We start from the raw sequence: 17,012 nt of genomic DNA on the forward strand, positions 1-17,012 counted from the left end.
GGGGTGCTACTTCCATTTGGATCTGCTAATGGTGGAGGATGAGGGTAAGGGTAAGTGAAAAGTTGGCCAAAATGAGGGACCTTTGATAAGTGAAGAGAAAGGAGAGTGTATGGGAGTGAAAGCCACGTAGAATTGCAAAGTCATTTTTGCCCCTTAGTTTTGTGCACAGTGGTGTGAACAAGCCTTTCAGCAACACGCATGAGATTTCTAACCATGGTTCATGAATCTCTTTGACCAACTTCAATGCGAAAAAAATGCATAGTTAAGTTGGTGAGAAAGTGGATGCGAAAAGAATGCATAGTTAAGTTGGTGAGAAAGTGGATGGACCGTAATAAAGAGTGGTGTGTCATTATATAGCTGGTTACGAATCTCACAAAGCACAAAACACAATGAAATCATCTAAAACAATTATTCATTCGTTCAGGGTTTATAGAGGACTTGGAGAGGGTAGTGAGTAAGCATAGTGGTAAGAGAGTGCGCTTGGTTCTTCGTCTCTAACCTCAAGTGAGTTTTCTGTGAATTTTGTTTCATGCATAACCGATTAGCACTGAAAAACAACGTATCTCATAATCGATTATCTAATAAAAAACAGTTTATAATCGATTATACTCATGACATAATCAATTATCTATCTGTAAATTTTTTCGTCACATAATCGATTGTGGGAGCTATGCAAAAGTGAACATAACCGATTATGTATGACCATAATCGATTATGTTGGTTTTTTAACTGCATGAATAATCGATTTTGTGCCATAAAACTTTAGATAATCGATTATGTGTGATTTTTAACGGAAGTGATAATCGATTAACATAATTTCAAAAAACATAAATAATATTAAAATTATCTAAATAAATTAACTTAATTAATTTAAATTAATAAAATGGAAAATAATAAAATTATATTTAAATATACAAAATTATTTATTTATTTCTTTGAATTTTAAATTATTTTATTTTTTATTTATAATTAAAAAAAATCTTTTAATTAAATATAATTTGCACAAAATAATTATCATTTATTTTTTCTTTTTTTATATACAAAGATAAATTTGTAATCTCAATTTACACAACTAAAATTAATTCAAAATTTCTTTAGAACCATCACACCACTCACATATTTTAATAAATTTTTCTCATACACCTACTCTAACAATACCCTCAGCTTTATTCACACTTTCTTCACAAATTTACACATTTTCACTCCCCCACACTCTATAATCCAAACACACTCTATAATCCAAACAAAGCATTAATCTCTCTCAATGGAGATTCTTTCATAGCAAACCAACCTCTCTATGAGGATGTATGTCAAATTTAGTCTTGTTAGTAGAAGAAAAACATGATTACAAGAAAAAGTATTAAATACATAATAAATTAAGTGCTACGCTAAAAAGCTATCAATATTTGATAAAACTCTGACATGTAAATAGAAGAAATGCAAATGTCTAACAATTTTATTTAAAACGTTTATAAATAGAAGTTACAACGTGAAAAGGCAACTAATAAGACTTTAAAAGCTTTTCGTGAAATTAAGTTCAAATTCTAACATGATCAGTGACCAAGTATTAAGAAATAATTAAATAAACCTCACAACGCACTCTAAATTCAGAATTATTTTGATAAATAAAACCCCTCGGCATGTGGATTTAACCTTAAACTGCATTAACAATTTCTTCACACGGTGGTACAGTACAACACATACTGAAAGCTGGGTAGCCTTTTTTCCCAAACTTGCTGCTATAATATAAGGGCTTTCTATCACCAAACATACGTATACAAGTATTGTTACTAAAATACAAGTTACAGTAAACTCAATTCTTTCGTCTTGCTGCCCCGTGTTGCAAAATAATGAAACAGCATCTGCTATATAATTTACACCATTTAGAAAAGAAAATATAGATCCAAGTAATCACCAAATCCGGTTAAGTTTAGACTTCTGACGGAATTGCTTTTTTGTGGTACACCATGGGCCAGGAAAGGTGCTCAACTGTGCATCAGAGAAAACAATTACCCTCAGGCACATACTCTCTTGTAACCGACAATCAAGTTGGCACAAGATTATTAAGGAAAAATCAATTTATCTGAAAGTCAATGCAGTTTTATACTAAGGTTTCAATACTTGGTAATTGACATAAATTTGGCATCCTCTGCAGCAGACAAAAATTGAACATTTATCAGAGTAAGCGGATAACTCACACTGCCAATAATCGTTCCACCAAACCATGCAGTATCCACACCAAATGGAGGAGGTATGACTTTAATTCCATTGGATATAGAAGGAGGAAGTGACAAATGAAGCTCCTTTTCTAACCTTTCTGAAACAGATCGATCCCAGAAGTATAATTAAAAATCGTAAGTAGTTCCATTTCATCATTTTGCTTTGTTGCAAATATGTAAAGTGGCCCCTGATAAGATGTAAAGTGGATATATATATATATATAGAGAGAGAGAGAGAGACCTGCTAAACCAGGTAAACAGGCAGTTCCCCCTGATAAGACAACAGTCTTGTACCAATCCTTGTTAACTGCTAATTCTGCAGAATAGCAATGATCCATACAAAGTGCAATGGCCTGGTGCAAACCCATTGCTCGCCTATGCCAAGAAAAAAAAAATACATTCAGTTCTGATAAATATAAGCAACTAAAGACCAGTGTTGCGGCTCATGTTACACATTTACAAACTCCTAACACATATTGTGTATACCTCCCACTCTTTTGTAATCTCGTATGTTACCTACAATTTGTAGTAGGTGGAGTAGGCTCGTTCATTTTTTCATTTGTCAAATACACAAGTTCTTTTTATGTACTAGATTGAAAAAGAGAAGAAGAATTAGGATAAGATATAAATCTCCCAATAATCCATCAAACTTTCATTTAAAAGTTGGGAAAAACAAAACTGACATGAAAAATGTCGAGTCAATTATCAAGATAAATGTCAGTCTATCTGACAAAATATCCTCACTCTTTTCTGACAGCAAACTGAAGGACCAAATCAATGTCTTTTATTAAAAAAAAATGGTTTTCTTATTATGATTAAAAAAAATACAGATCAAACAAACAAATGTACAGAAAAAAAGATCAAGTTTATTAGAACAAAAGATCAAGAGAAAATTGCAAATTTTATTTTATTTCGAAAAGCTGCTAAGGACTTTTTTTAATCTGTCATTCAACTATGGTGATAATAAGATGCTAATTTATTGGATAGCACCATATGGACCGAAGATATGAACATAATTTCTGAACCAATACTTATAGTGGTATAATGAATCTGACTATAGTGCAAAAATGTACAAAAACTTACACCCCAGCAAGTCGTGGCTGGAATAAGATCTCCCCTGTTTGAAACCGCTCTTTTGAGAGTGTAAACAACCCTTCTACAGCTTCAAATGATGCCTGTGTATCTTTCAGTAGCTCAGCTTCATAGTCAGCAGCCACATAACATAGCTTCTGTTGCCATGCAACTAATGAAATATCAGACAACTTAATTCAGATGACTTTGAATGAAAAGAAACATGAATGGTACCAATCACTCTCACCAAACTTAAATGGAGAAACAGAAAAAGGAAAGGAGACATACACAATATATACATACATACATATACATACATACATACATATACATACATATATATACATATATGATATATATATATATATAAAGACAGCACAAAGGATTTTTTATCAAATTTCATCATCAAAATCTGAACTGTCCAAGGAATATATCACTTGGGAGCTCCCATTGTTGAATCCTTGTCATGAAAAAAGTCATTTGCATCACTATATATATAATTAATGATTTGATAAGATTTGATATCTGATTTAGAGGAAATTGAATATCTCTGTATTCTCTCTTTAAACACGCATAACCTCAAGAAGGATTTGATCAAACTATTTGAATTTGAAATTGCTTGGTCAGCTAAATGGGATTTGTTTAGTAATAAAGACACATTAGTATGTGTGTGATATCTTGGGTCCATTATTACTGCTTCATATGATATGTTTTCCCTAAAGCACATATTTTTATGCATGAAGAGGAAAGGAGAGAGAATTTGAAATTCATCTGTTCCTCCCAGTGTATTAGGATTAAAAAGGTGTGAAGTGAAAATTTAAAATCAAATTCAACTTAAGAGTGGTTAGAAGAAAAAGTATTCTGACTAGATTAAAGATGTTTAGGTAAATCATGTATTCTAGATTTAATTAAGCAATATTGGGGATCCACTTTTATCTTCTCAAGAGCAGTGAAACATCAAATATAAGTAAAAATCCCAAATCAAAATAACTATTTAGAACAGAAAAGACAACAGTAATACCTCTTTCAGAGTGCGAACAGTGTATAGAGATTCAAAACTTATGTTGTTCTCTTGCATTTGTTTTCTAAGAAATCCAGTAAGCTTTAGTGCTCCCAGCCCCACAACTTCCACACCCACCTTTCGCATCACTTTACCATTTAAAACTGTAAAACAACAATGTACATGCACTCATAATGAGAGGGAGAAAGAAGATACTGTCCATAAACTCCTTTTCTTTAGACAAAGAACTTATGGATTAGAACAGAAGAGATAACGTTAAGTCATGACTACCTCTGAACCCAACAAAGAAAGCAGACCAAGGTATTTCCAGGAATTTATTGTTGTGTAAATTTAAAAACATCAGAGAATAAAACTGTAGAGCATACTTGGAACAATAGATGTCACTTGAAAGCCTATATTAACAGCAATCCCAGAAGTTTGTTTTGCAGCATACAGAGCTAAAGTCCCCTGGATTTATAAAGTAGAAAAGAAATAAATTATAATGGTACAGACAAAAAATGTATTTGAAATAAACACCCAGACGTGACTGAACAAAAGGGGTAGGCAGAACATTCATGGGAAAACATAAAAATCTACCCTTGACTAATTGCAGTTCATTTTACATTGTTAGGTTAATTGAAAACAAATTCCTTTGCGTCTTAAGATGAAATAAAATTACAATTCTATTCCACTCAATTCCTCAGTTTTTTGGAATTTTCACATCTGACCCAGTACCAGATATGGATATGAATTTCTAAAGGTCAAAGATATGGAATTTAAAATTAAATTGAGTGTAAGATAAATTTTCATATAATAAAATTGATAAAATATGGGAACTAAAAATTTAGAACATAGCATAAAATAAAAGGAGCCAAATTGTAATAAATTTTGTGAGAATATCTGGAGAAAATAATTTAACACATATTGTCAATAGACCAAGCAATACCAATAATAGAGGAATAACAATCTTAGAGCAGGGGAAGACACGACCAGTACAAAAGAAGATTCAATTATTATTTCTCTGTATTATTTTCTTTCTTAATCTTCATCCTTTAAGAGGGAGATTATTGATTGTACATCCTACACAATTGAAATTAACATACAAATTCCTTTTCTGTCAAATCCTAGCAAACATTGTCCATTTTCAAGAGAATAAACACGTAAGCATGAACTAAAAGACTCCCCTCCCATACATATACGGCATCACACCGTAGTTGTCCATAGTTCATTATATAGTGATGCAGCAGTGCAAAGCAGCCCCTGGCCACTACATGCACTACCATAATAGTGTCATACTTCACTGTAGTGGACACAATAGCGGTATTTCAAGGAGATACCGCACTATTTAGCTTATGGTGTCAAGAATCCTAATAATTCCCTCCAGTATGTCTTTGACAACCCATCTAGCAGGTTTCTTTCTAGGTTTTATTTTTTAGTTTTCTCTAGTATCTTATTCCCATTGATTTTTGTTTTCTGTTAATTTCTTTTCCATTTTGTTGTCTCTCAATTCTGAGTTTTTTTTCTGTTCTCTTTGTTCCATCAGCCCATGATCTCAGTTTGTTGTCTGTCTAGTCTGACTCTCCAAAAGACCCAAGCTCATCTCCTTTTTTCTCTATCTCTTTGGTTAATCAGGGCATCCTATGTTACTATAATACAATTTTCTTGTATGTTTGTTCAAAGCTAAGATCTATAAATTCTTAGTGACTTAGGAACAGGACATCCTTTGTTACCATTTAATATGCACTATACCCAGCTAAAGCATTTTTCAGGTCAGCCACTGTGAGCTGCTACCCTACCCAGTATACCAACTGTGCATCACACCATGTTGGAATTAGAAAGGGTATTCCAGACCACATTACTATGATGATACCATCAACATTATGAAAAGGACAAACATCTAGAATTTACAGTGCCATTTGGCAGATGTGTTATAATGGAATAAAACATGAAAAATGATTTGTGAGCATCTTACAAACAGAGCAGAACACGACATGAGGAGAATGCTAGTATATTTTGGTTCCTGTTGGGTAGATATAAAGCACAGGAGTACGGTACAATTATCTATTTTTTATTTTTTTATATTCAGAATGTCAAGTATTACCTTCATGAACCTGATTGATCATCATAAGTCAATTGACGTGAAAACAGGGTAACCTATATATTATTTTCTAAAAGAGATGAAGTGCAAGGGCCCTTATTGTCTTTATTGAAAGGGATGGTAATATAAGATGGGTTAACTTGCATAGGAAAAATAGTCATTGGAACTAATTGTTCTTTACTCCCATTAAAATATTGAAGATTTTATATCGATTAGAGATAAGGTTAAATTATAGTATATAAGTGGATACAAATTTTACCTTACAAGTTGACTTTGTGAAATTGAGTTAGACTTAAAGTCAACTTTCTAAAATAGTATCAAAGTCTATCGTACCAAGGTTTATTGGATTTATCATGCTATCCGCTATCAGATCATTATCGAACCACTCACAAATATTTAGTCACACATTTGAGATATTCAATCCTCAGTATGAGGGGGTTTATTAGGGATCCACATCGAATAGAGATAAAGTCAAATTATAGTATACAAGTAGGTGCAAATTTTACGAGTTTGAATTAGGCTTAAAGTGCACTTTCTAAATAAAAATTTACCTGATTGAGAGCACAAACAGCAGGAACATTCATGTCAAACAAGGCAGCATAGATTGCTTCTTTAAGCTGCTGTCTTGATGCTTTGGCAGATTCAGTATCTGCAAGTATGAAATGAAACAGAACATTATACAGCTAGAATATCATGTAAGTATCAGGTGAGAGAATAGGAGAATATAATCTTCACCACATAACTAATGGATGGTTAAGGAAAATCAAATTTAAGCAAAACAATTTTTTACCATCCACGCATGATTATAGTCAAAATTAACTTGCCTCTCACAAAAAAGGAGCCACGTCTTATGTGTGTAGATCAAATCAACAACTTGACCCTTCTATTTGAAAAAAATTCTCATTTAGGTTCCTATGTAGAAAAACTTTACAGTTTGGCCCCTATTTGAGAAAGTATTTCAACTCAGTCTGTACCATTTGCTTTAGTTATGATCACAACAAAACATTACCTAACTCAGCAAAATCTAACACCATTATTACTCCAGCAAACATGGACCTGTATGTAACTATGCTTCTATAGGGATCAAAGCAACAATTTTTTTTAATTTAACCATGAGTGCATGAAAAAATTAGAGTATCACCACATTTGTCCTTGTGGAAGACTGAAGCTGTCACACAAAAGAACATATTTAATAGCTAGTTTGTATCTTTGAAAGACTAATTTGGTGACAAATATTCAAAATTGCTAAAACATGGTGGCACTAATCTTTAGAAGACCAATTTAAGGTTTTACTCAATATTGATCCACATTTTAACAACTGCAGTAAAACCATAAAATTTAACTTAACTGACCATCATAGTGACAAATTGGTATAGAAACAACAGCTGCTTGAGAACTTGGTTTCACCTGCATCCTACAGAGCAAGTACCCCAACATATATTATCACCATTAAGAACGGAACTAAGCAATCAATAAAAACTACTCCATCTTCCGCAACTACATTGCTCGTGTCTCATGACAAATCATTTATCTACACACACTTTGCTTAAGCCATTGTTTGGTGTAGGAATTGAGGGGATGGGTGAAGATGGAATTAGTATAAGTAATTTGGTGGGGGGGAAAAGAGAAGAATTTAAAATTAATAGGACTCTTTGTACTATTTGTCAACTGTTTCTCCTTATCTCTCCATCTCTCTCCTCATTTCTCCTCTATTTATCTTCAACAAACACCTTCTTTCTTATTTATTTTCATTCTTTCTACCAACTTATTTCCATTCAACCGATTTTCTTTTCTCTAACAAACAGAGCTAGTGAACTCTCCCACCAACAAGAAGCAAAACGTACAACAACAAACACACACACACACACCTGTTATAGATAGTCCCGAAAAAATGTCGAAGTCTAGTATACATTGGCGTTTCAACGTTACCAAATTCCTACATAAAAAAAAACCCTCAATCAGCACACGAAACACTTCAATTCCAAAACATTCCCCCGAACAGAGAATCAAGACACGAAACACGTCACCAAAAAGGTCGCGAATCGCCCAGAAGGATAAGAGTCTTTGCTCCAACCGAATTTGCAATAGCCAGAACCCCCTGAAGACGGACGAAGAAAAATGAAGGACTAAACACAAAAGAGTCAGCAGAGAGAACGAATAAACGAAAAAAACGAACCGTCGATGACAACGGACGGAGGGAGGCGTTCGCGGAGGGCGAAAACATGCTGGAGCGAGCCACGTGGCGAGCTCTGAGCAGCCAAGGTCCTGCAATTGTCAATTAGGGCAGAATTGAAGAAGCAAGTGGCGGTGGGAACTTGGAAGAGAAGGGTTAGTTTAAGTAACGTACGGAAGAGGGTAGCCGGAGCTAAGAGCGGTTTCGGCGAAGAGCGCCGAGTGAGGGTGGTGCGTGCGGAGGAAGTGCACCCAGAGGTCGTTGTCGGAGACAAGGGATCGCCACGACTTGCTGAGGAGGCTGAGTCTGGCGGCGTGTTTGGGGCCCAAGAGTCGCACGATTTGCATGAGTATGTCGGCGGGGAGAGGGTCGAAGGCGCCCAGAGGAGAGGGCGCGCGTTCCGATGATGGATTCGGGTTCGGGTTCGGAGCGGTACCCGACCGCTTCAGCGACGCGGATTCGCAGAGTTTTCTGAGCAGCGTGGCCATAACGATAACGCTGCTACAAAACTCTAATGTCTCACCTCTTCTCTCTCCATTTTCTTATCCTCCTTCTTAATCATTCTTCTTCATTGCAATTTTAATATTCTATTTCAATATTCTAAAATTTACAAATTTTAAAACATTTTATAATAAGATAATAAATTTTAAAATAATTAAAAATACTTTTTCTTTGAAATTTTAATCATAAGAATTCATTGGATTTTACATGAATTTATGACATGTAAAATAGTTTTATAAAATTCTAATAGTTCTCTTTGATGTGTTTTGGATGAAAAATAAATAAAACTATTACATTTTTCAACCTTTAAATAACTAAATTGATTTTAAATTTATGTTCTCTTAAGCATGAAGAAAAGAAATGAAAGATGTAAGTGGAAAGTTCATTGTCGTTTATATAATAAAGCATTAATTTACCTTCAATTTATTTATTGTGTAGACCTTAGGTTGTTGAATCTTTTGGTAGTAGGTGAGTTGACCACAAATAGATAAATTATTTCAAGAGAGTCTAAACCACTTAATCTAAATTAGGGAAGAATAATATAAGAATTTTTTATTTTTATTTAGATTATGTATTGTCTTATATTTTATACCAAATTAAATTATCTGAGATGATTGTAATTCTTTTTTGAACATTTATATGTGAAGTTATGATTATCACGGATATTATATTTATATCATTCAAGACTTACGATGAATGAATTAAGTGAATTAGTTTATAATGATTTATGAGTATCGATCCTGAAAAACTTCACTCAATATTGATTATATTTGTGAAATATCGACCCACTCAATATGATTTATGAGTTTTTGGCACTTGGTTTGGCAAAGATCCTGACTTGGTGTGTGGTACATGTCCTTATTTTGAGAGTGTGAGCTCATGGTGGGTTGATGTATCTGTACTTGTTGGGTTTCTATTTTTCGGACTGGTATTTTCTGGTTGATTTGTAATGTATCCTGTGTTGGTAGGGTGTTAGAAAACTTGTTTTGGGTATTTTGTATAAGGATTGAGACACCTCTGAAGTGTCTCATTTTATTTTATTTATTATTTACTGATAAAAAAAATCAACCCACTACTATCAATATTCTAATTAGATTCATAACTTATCTCTAAACACCACTTACTAACCATATAAGCAACTGATAAAAAAAAATGATACAACATAAAATTTCCATTAAATCCAAAGTTAGCATAAACACTCTTAGAGAGTTAGAATGGAATCTTCCTCATCTAGCCAAGTGAATGAGACATTTACCCAATTGTTGGTAACAATATTTGTGTACTCAAATTCAATTGTAAGTAAAGTTACATAAGTCAATTTTGTTGGTGCCTAAACCCTAATCACTTTCTGTGTTACTAGAATTATTTATTAGTCATACACCTAATGAAATCAGAACTTGATTTCACAATTAATATTAGAGTTGTTTCGTGTGAGGATTATAAACCTAATTTTATTTTGTATTTGGATGGAAAAAAATACATAGTGTAATTAATTTTTATAGAAAAAATAATATGCTTATAAAAATTGTTATTTTGTAGAGAATTTGAAAGAAAATAAAGTTTTCTGAATTTATGAGAGTCATTTAATTATTTAAAACTATATAATTTCATTTAAAATAATATTTGAAATTATTTATAATTTTTCTTTTAAATATTTTATGTTTTTTCTCTTCATCTTATTTTTTCATTAATTATCAGATTGTCCGTTTGACCTCAGTCAATGCATTATGCACTCTATTTCTCATTATTTGGTGAAGTGGATGAAGAAAAAAAAGAAAAAAAAAACTATTATTGTGTGGAGAAATTTAAAGAATAAGACATTTAGTTATATTTCTCATTTATTTTTTATTTATATCTTTATATGCTATAAATCAATCAAATTACACCATTTTGAAAACATTATTTTAATTAACATTTATTTTTTATTTACTTAATAAATATTTAATTAAAATTTTAATCTGTTTTATTTTTCCAAACTTTTTTTAAAGTTTTTTTACTACTATGGACCATTTTTCTTCTTTTTTTCAAAATAGAATAATTTTCACGAGGCTTATAAAGTTGTACCAACATAAACTAAAATCGATGACCTTAACACAACTTTCACTTTAATATTTAATATAGAAATAATGTTACATTAACACAATTTATTTACAATAAAAATAAAATTGTATCATATTTGTATGTTCTTTTGAAATGTATAATATTTAAAAAAACTACCTGTTTAGGTAATAAGGGGAAAAAAATGTTCATGCTAAAAAAACCTATTTCTTATCTATTTCCCAAACATAAACTTTTACTAATTTTTCATGTTCTCTTTTTGAAAAAATGGAATTCATTGATATAAGTACCCTATGGCAAAATATAGAAAGAATATTCTAATATGTAGTGTAGTTGTTGACTAGTTTGAAATGTAGAAGCCAATGAAAACTTGAAATTGGTACCAATGGGGAATTTTTAGGGATAATTGTACTATAGTGGCATATTCTTTTCACATCATTTTCAATGATTACTTTCAAACATAAGAAGAGTAGGTATTTGCCACTCATATCATTAATATTTATTTTTCAGTTTTCAACCACGTGTCTTTGACATTTTTTTTAGATCTAATTATAAGCAAAAGTTAATTCAAAATTTCAATTAATTTAAAAATTATAATAGATTTTTTTTTCTTTATTAATCTTCTATTGAAATTTAAACATATAATACGTTTTTTTAATTAGTTAATTGCTATCTCACTTGCTTTTACACTTCACTATTTCTTTTGAGTAGTTTATTTGAGTATTTATTTATTTTAGAAAGTAATATCTGTGTTAAAGATTACTTCAAAGTCACTTTCAAGAAACTCATCTTTTAAACAAAATATATAAACTTGAAATTAATGTAAATATTAAAGCGTAACTCATTGAAGTAAAATAGTATAATAAAAAAATAAAGCTATTAAAAAAAGAAAAAAGAAAATATAATAATTATTCTATCTTCATGTTATGCGAGACACGACCCTTGAATACGAGAAAAAGATGTCTAATTCAAAATACAAGTGTCAGCACGTCATGTTTCAGCAATATAATAATAATAATAATAAAAATAATAATAAAAATAATAAAATAAAATAATAATAATAATAATAAATAAATAAATAAAATGATGCGAGAAGAGCGAATACGTGGTGGGAGAAGCAGAAACATAGGAGGCCACGACACATGAATGATGAAGGACCAGAAACAGTTAACAAAAACCTTATTTTCCTGTTCTATATTCAATCTTCCTCTCTTGTCTCTTTTTTCTTTCTTTCTTTCTCTCTCTCTTTCTCTCTTCATGCATCTCACTTCTCTGCAACACCCACAAAGCTCTTTCGTTTCTTCTTCCTTCTAATTTCACTTTCAGTTATTGGGTCTCCCTGCTTCTCCTGAAAATCTTCACTTTCAATCCCAGGAGCTTGGGAACTCCTGCTCCTTCTTCTCCCTCGGCTCAGGGTACACTTTCTGCTTCCATTTCAACTAACTTTCCTTCTTTTTTTTCTGCATGTCTTTATTTCGTTTCTACTTATTATTCCTTTTACAATTTGTGGTCACATCGAATATTCCTTCGTATCAGCCATCCCAATCGTCAGGGCCATGGAATATTTTACTCAATTATCAGATTATGTCTTCAATTCTTTATTTACATCTAAGTCTGGTGTTGTGTTGGTAGGTTAAATCTATTAGTTTTCAGTTTATTCTCTATCAAGCATGTATTATAGTATTTCTGCTTGAAAGAATCGAATCTAATAACATGTCCAAAACTGATTCTCTCTTTCCCTCTCAAAAGAAAAAAGATGTGTGTAATTTGTTAGACTAATAGTATCTTGCATGCTGATCAAAGATACTTGATAGAGTATGTGAGGCTTGGAAACTTGCTCAATAAAAAGGTGAGGGGAGGGCTAAAAATTCGTTTCGTTACAATTTGGGATGCTTTAAATTGGGACTCAAGAAAGATCCTAATTGGTGATGTGCTTGAAGGGAGTGTTGATTTCAAGAAAAGTTTCCTTTTTAGATCAAAGGGTCTAACCATTATTCTGATTTGTGAAAAAACTTCTGGGGGCTTGATGATCACACTAAGACATCGTATGCATAGGGACCGTGAGAGAGAATTTGTTTTTTCACTTTTTGTTCTGAATTTTTCATTCTTACATGTCAGTTACCAGAGGCGCATTTCTGGTTGATTGAATGACAATGGGAGCTACACTGGGGAAGAGTGACTCGCCAAAAAAGGGATGGATGCCAGAAACCAAGATAGAGGCTAAAATGGTGGAAGCAATGCAGCGGAGGGAATCTCATGGAAGTTCTGTGAAATCATTCAACACTATAATTTTGAAATTCCCTAAGATTGACGAGAGCCTTAGAAAATGCAAAGCCATATTTGAGCAGTTTGGTAGGTTTCCACTTCAAATTTACAGTGTTTTTAAACTGTGTTTTTTATCTAACAATTTATTTGGCCCTGAAAGCAGATACCACAAATTTCATTTCAGAGTGTGTCGGAGTCATTTTTATCATGTCTCTGTCATGAAAGACTGCAGCTAATCCTATGTTTAAACGCTTCAAATTGACTCATTGCCATTTGGATTTGTTACAATGCCTAACAGCTGTGTTTATACATTTTCTTACAGATGAAGATTCTAATGGGACAATAGAAAAAGAGGAGTTGAAAAAGAGTTTCAGTAAGCTGGAAATTCCTCTTACTGAGGAGGAGATAAATGATCTTTTTGAAGCATGTGATATTAATGATGATATGGGAATGGAGTTCAGTGAGTTTATTGTACTTCTTTGCCTTGTATACCTTCTCAAGGATGACCCAGCTGCTGCTCACGCTGTATCCTAGCACACATTATCTGTGCTATATTAATTTCATTACCATATGAAGCTATTTATTAATGTAGGGAGAAGTTCTTAAAGAATTCAATTTTGAAAGAGAAACTAGTAGCCTGCTCTTATGTGCTGATTGATATTTGAATTAGTTGGGGTTTTATATGTTTTACTGATAATTGAATCTGGATTATTGTCTTTTTGCAGCTTGTGCCTCTGATGTTTTACACTTAATGAACAATTCTGTTCTATATGTTTATTCATTTTTTCTGTTATGGTCTTGCTTTTCTCTTTCATGCATTTCCTCAGGGCTGCCTAGAATTTCCTCATGCTGGCCTTCATGGTTGGTTTGATAACATTAAAACTTGAATTTCCATGTTCAGCTGCCACTTCAAATTGTTTACCATGACTTCTCTAGAAATCACAAGTTGGGATGCCAAATCTGGAGGCAACATTCGAGACTTTGGTTGATACATTTGTATTCTTAGACAAGAACAAGGATGGCTATGTCAGCAAAAACGAGATGGTCCAAGCCATAAATGAAACTACATCAGGGGAGCGCTCTTCCGGACGAATAGCCATGAAAAGATTTGGTCAGTTTGTCTCTCCCTCTCCCTTTGTGTGTAAATAACTTGCATATAAACTCAAAAAGGACATTCAAGCATGCTTAAACACAGGCATACTCATTCCATCAGGGTGTGTTATATTTGTATTTTGCTATATAATTTAACATTCTTAAACAAGAAAAGCCATTACATTTAGTTTTCAAGCTAGATCATAACACACTTCTTGGAAAACATTAGCAGATGGGTACATTTAAGGAACTCACAGGTCATGATAGTTAACATGAATTCTTTCTGTTGCAGAGAGTTTGTCTATTTACCTGTTATATTATTTTGTTTCTAATAGGGAGTATTGCATGAAATATTGAACTATTTTTTAAAATGTAAGTATGAATGTCTTGGTATCTCAGTTTTTAGTTTACATACTGTTAAATGAAAAACTATCATCTCCTACACAACCCAAAAGCAATCTTGTCTCTTTTCTCTCTTCCTAAAGTGGTATTTTATTTACTAATAAGTGTTTTTGTTTTCTCTGCAAAATGTGCAGAAGAAATGGATTGGGATAAAAATGGAATGGTAAACTTCAAGGAGTTTCTTTTTGCTTTTACACGATGGGTTGGACTTGAGGACGAGGAAAGTGCAGAGGCCTAAATCATGTCATCTAAATATATCTCACTGCCTTTTCAGCCCAAAGAAGCAAAAGGGCTTTTCCAGTTTTCCCTTGCAATAAAGGCCTAGTTGCTACATGTTGAATTTTATTGAAACTTCGTGAAGTTCACTATGTAAATAGTAAGTGTAGAACTGAGTTGCCGAATTGAAGAAATATTCAAATTTACATGTTAAATTCTACCTACCATAGTCATTGTATTGGTTGCTGCTGCTTTCTCTTTCTGTCCCAGTTCTCATTTGTTCTTCCTATTCAACTATGATCATCCTTTGGTAGTACATTGGTTGGCAGCATATTTCCCCAAAGTTTCAATTTTAAATTTTTTGGAAATAACATGCCAAAATATGTACTGCATTCTAGGAACATGAACAAGACAACTTTTTTTTTTCAGAAGTGTGTTAGAGCACTGTCTTTAAGACACTCAAGGCATATAACTTGTCAACCACTTTCAAGACATATGAACTTTGGAACATACTCAATTAGACAACATGAGACTTTTTATGCCTTCTGAATAATTAAAATTACTACATATGAATAATTTGAAATAATTAAAATTAATCTGAATATACATTTTTAAAACTATTTCAGAATTTTCATTTTAAAATATATTTTTCAAAATATTTTTAAAATGTATATTTGGAAAACTTTTTAATATGCTTTGGATTGTATTGATCGAAAATGGGAATAGGTGAAGATACTAAGAAAGTATAGGAAGCAATTGTCCTCCATTAATTTATTGGGTCACTTCTCATTCAGTCTAAAATGGACTTTCATAAATGTATTTTTTGCATTTCAAAATGAATGGGGAATCCATGAAATTAGTGGCATGTAGGAAATTAAGGTGTTGAGTTAGTAACATTTTCCACTCTTGGATCATTATTTGATCTTTAAGGATTATTGAGATATGGTAGACACAAAACAAAGATATTGGATCATTGATTAACCTTCAAGGATTATTGAGACATGGTAGACGCAAAAGGAAGAAAACAAATACAAGGAAATAAAAGACAGTGAATAATAAAAACACAACTATTAAAAAGATTTCATAAAAGAAAATAAGTTGGTCCAAGTCCATCGAGACAAATAATCCAATGAGTTAGAGCCTCTTATAACCTACAACATATTAGACGACCCAACCTACTAGATTGTCTAATATATACTAGGCGGTCCATCCTACTAGACTATTTAACAAAAACTTTAACAACCTCTTTTAAGGTAGGGGATGAATATTCATGAATTCAAGTTTGGAAACAATAGTGTTGAATCTCCCATGGTCGAGTGCTTTGGTGAAGATGTGAGCAGGTTGCTTATTAGTGCTTATCGAAAGAAGGTGGAATAATTTGGTTTGAAAATTTTCTTGTTTAGCATGACAACTTATGTTGATGTGTTTTGTCCATTCACGAAAACTTGGATTCAAAGCAATATGCCTTACAAATTGGTTGTCACATAAGAGTTACTGAAGAGTTTTCAACTATATAAAGATCACGAAGAAAATAAGTCAGTCATTGTATTTTGCATGTAGTTAGGGCAAGTGTTATGTACTCAATTTTTGAAGATAAATGGGAAACAATACTCTATTTCTTGGATTTCCATTAAATTAAGGTTGATCCTAAGTAGATACAATATACAATATACAATGATTGAACGTCTTGTGTTGGGAGAAGAGGCCTGATCAAAATCACTAAAGACCTTTAATTGAATGGTAGAATCAAAAGGAATGAAAATGCTTTGCAAAGGTGAAGCTTTATTGTATCTTACACACGATAAGTTGCACGATGATGATGAATGGATGGTGAGTGCATAAATTAGCTTATGGATTGAATAACGTAGATTATATCAAATATGATGTTTTTCAAATAAAGCAAGCGTCCAATGAGTC

General features: G+C 32.4%; 2 protein-coding genes across 2 annotated transcripts; one reads left to right on the forward strand and one right to left on the reverse strand.

Annotated features, from left to right (window-relative positions):
• Positions 1-1,643: 1,643 nt before the first annotated feature.
• On the reverse strand, positions 1,644-9,163 carry LOC137808574 (actin-related protein 8-like). The gene is made up of 12 exons (XM_068609749.1): positions 8,736-9,163; positions 8,565-8,653; positions 8,416-8,486; positions 8,257-8,324; positions 7,741-7,802; positions 6,940-7,037; positions 4,677-4,758; positions 4,312-4,454; positions 3,303-3,448; positions 2,461-2,594; positions 2,199-2,317; positions 1,644-1,989 (listed from the first exon to the last, which is right to left on the reverse strand). The coding sequence occupies exons 1-12, from the start codon at positions 9,047-9,049 to the stop codon at positions 1,912-1,914; spliced, it is 1,404 nt and encodes a 467-aa protein (XP_068465850.1). The 5' UTR covers positions 9,050-9,163; the 3' UTR covers positions 1,644-1,911.
• Positions 9,164-12,215: 3,052 nt separating this feature from the next.
• Positions 12,216-15,344, forward strand: LOC137808577 (probable calcium-binding protein CML21). Its single transcript, XM_068609756.1, has 5 exons — positions 12,216-12,535; positions 13,239-13,472; positions 13,708-13,910; positions 14,322-14,496; positions 15,014-15,344. Exons 2-5 carry the CDS (start codon positions 13,268-13,270, stop codon positions 15,115-15,117), a joined length of 687 nt encoding a protein of 228 aa, XP_068465857.1. The 5' UTR covers positions 12,216-12,535; positions 13,239-13,267; the 3' UTR covers positions 15,118-15,344.
• The last annotated feature ends 1,668 nt before the right edge of the window (positions 15,345-17,012 follow it).

The sequence above is a fragment of the Phaseolus vulgaris genome, chromosome 3, assembly GCF_000499845.2.
Source record: "Phaseolus vulgaris cultivar G19833 chromosome 3, P. vulgaris v2.0, whole genome shotgun sequence".
Taxonomy (NCBI): domain Eukaryota; kingdom Viridiplantae; phylum Streptophyta; class Magnoliopsida; order Fabales; family Fabaceae; genus Phaseolus; species Phaseolus vulgaris.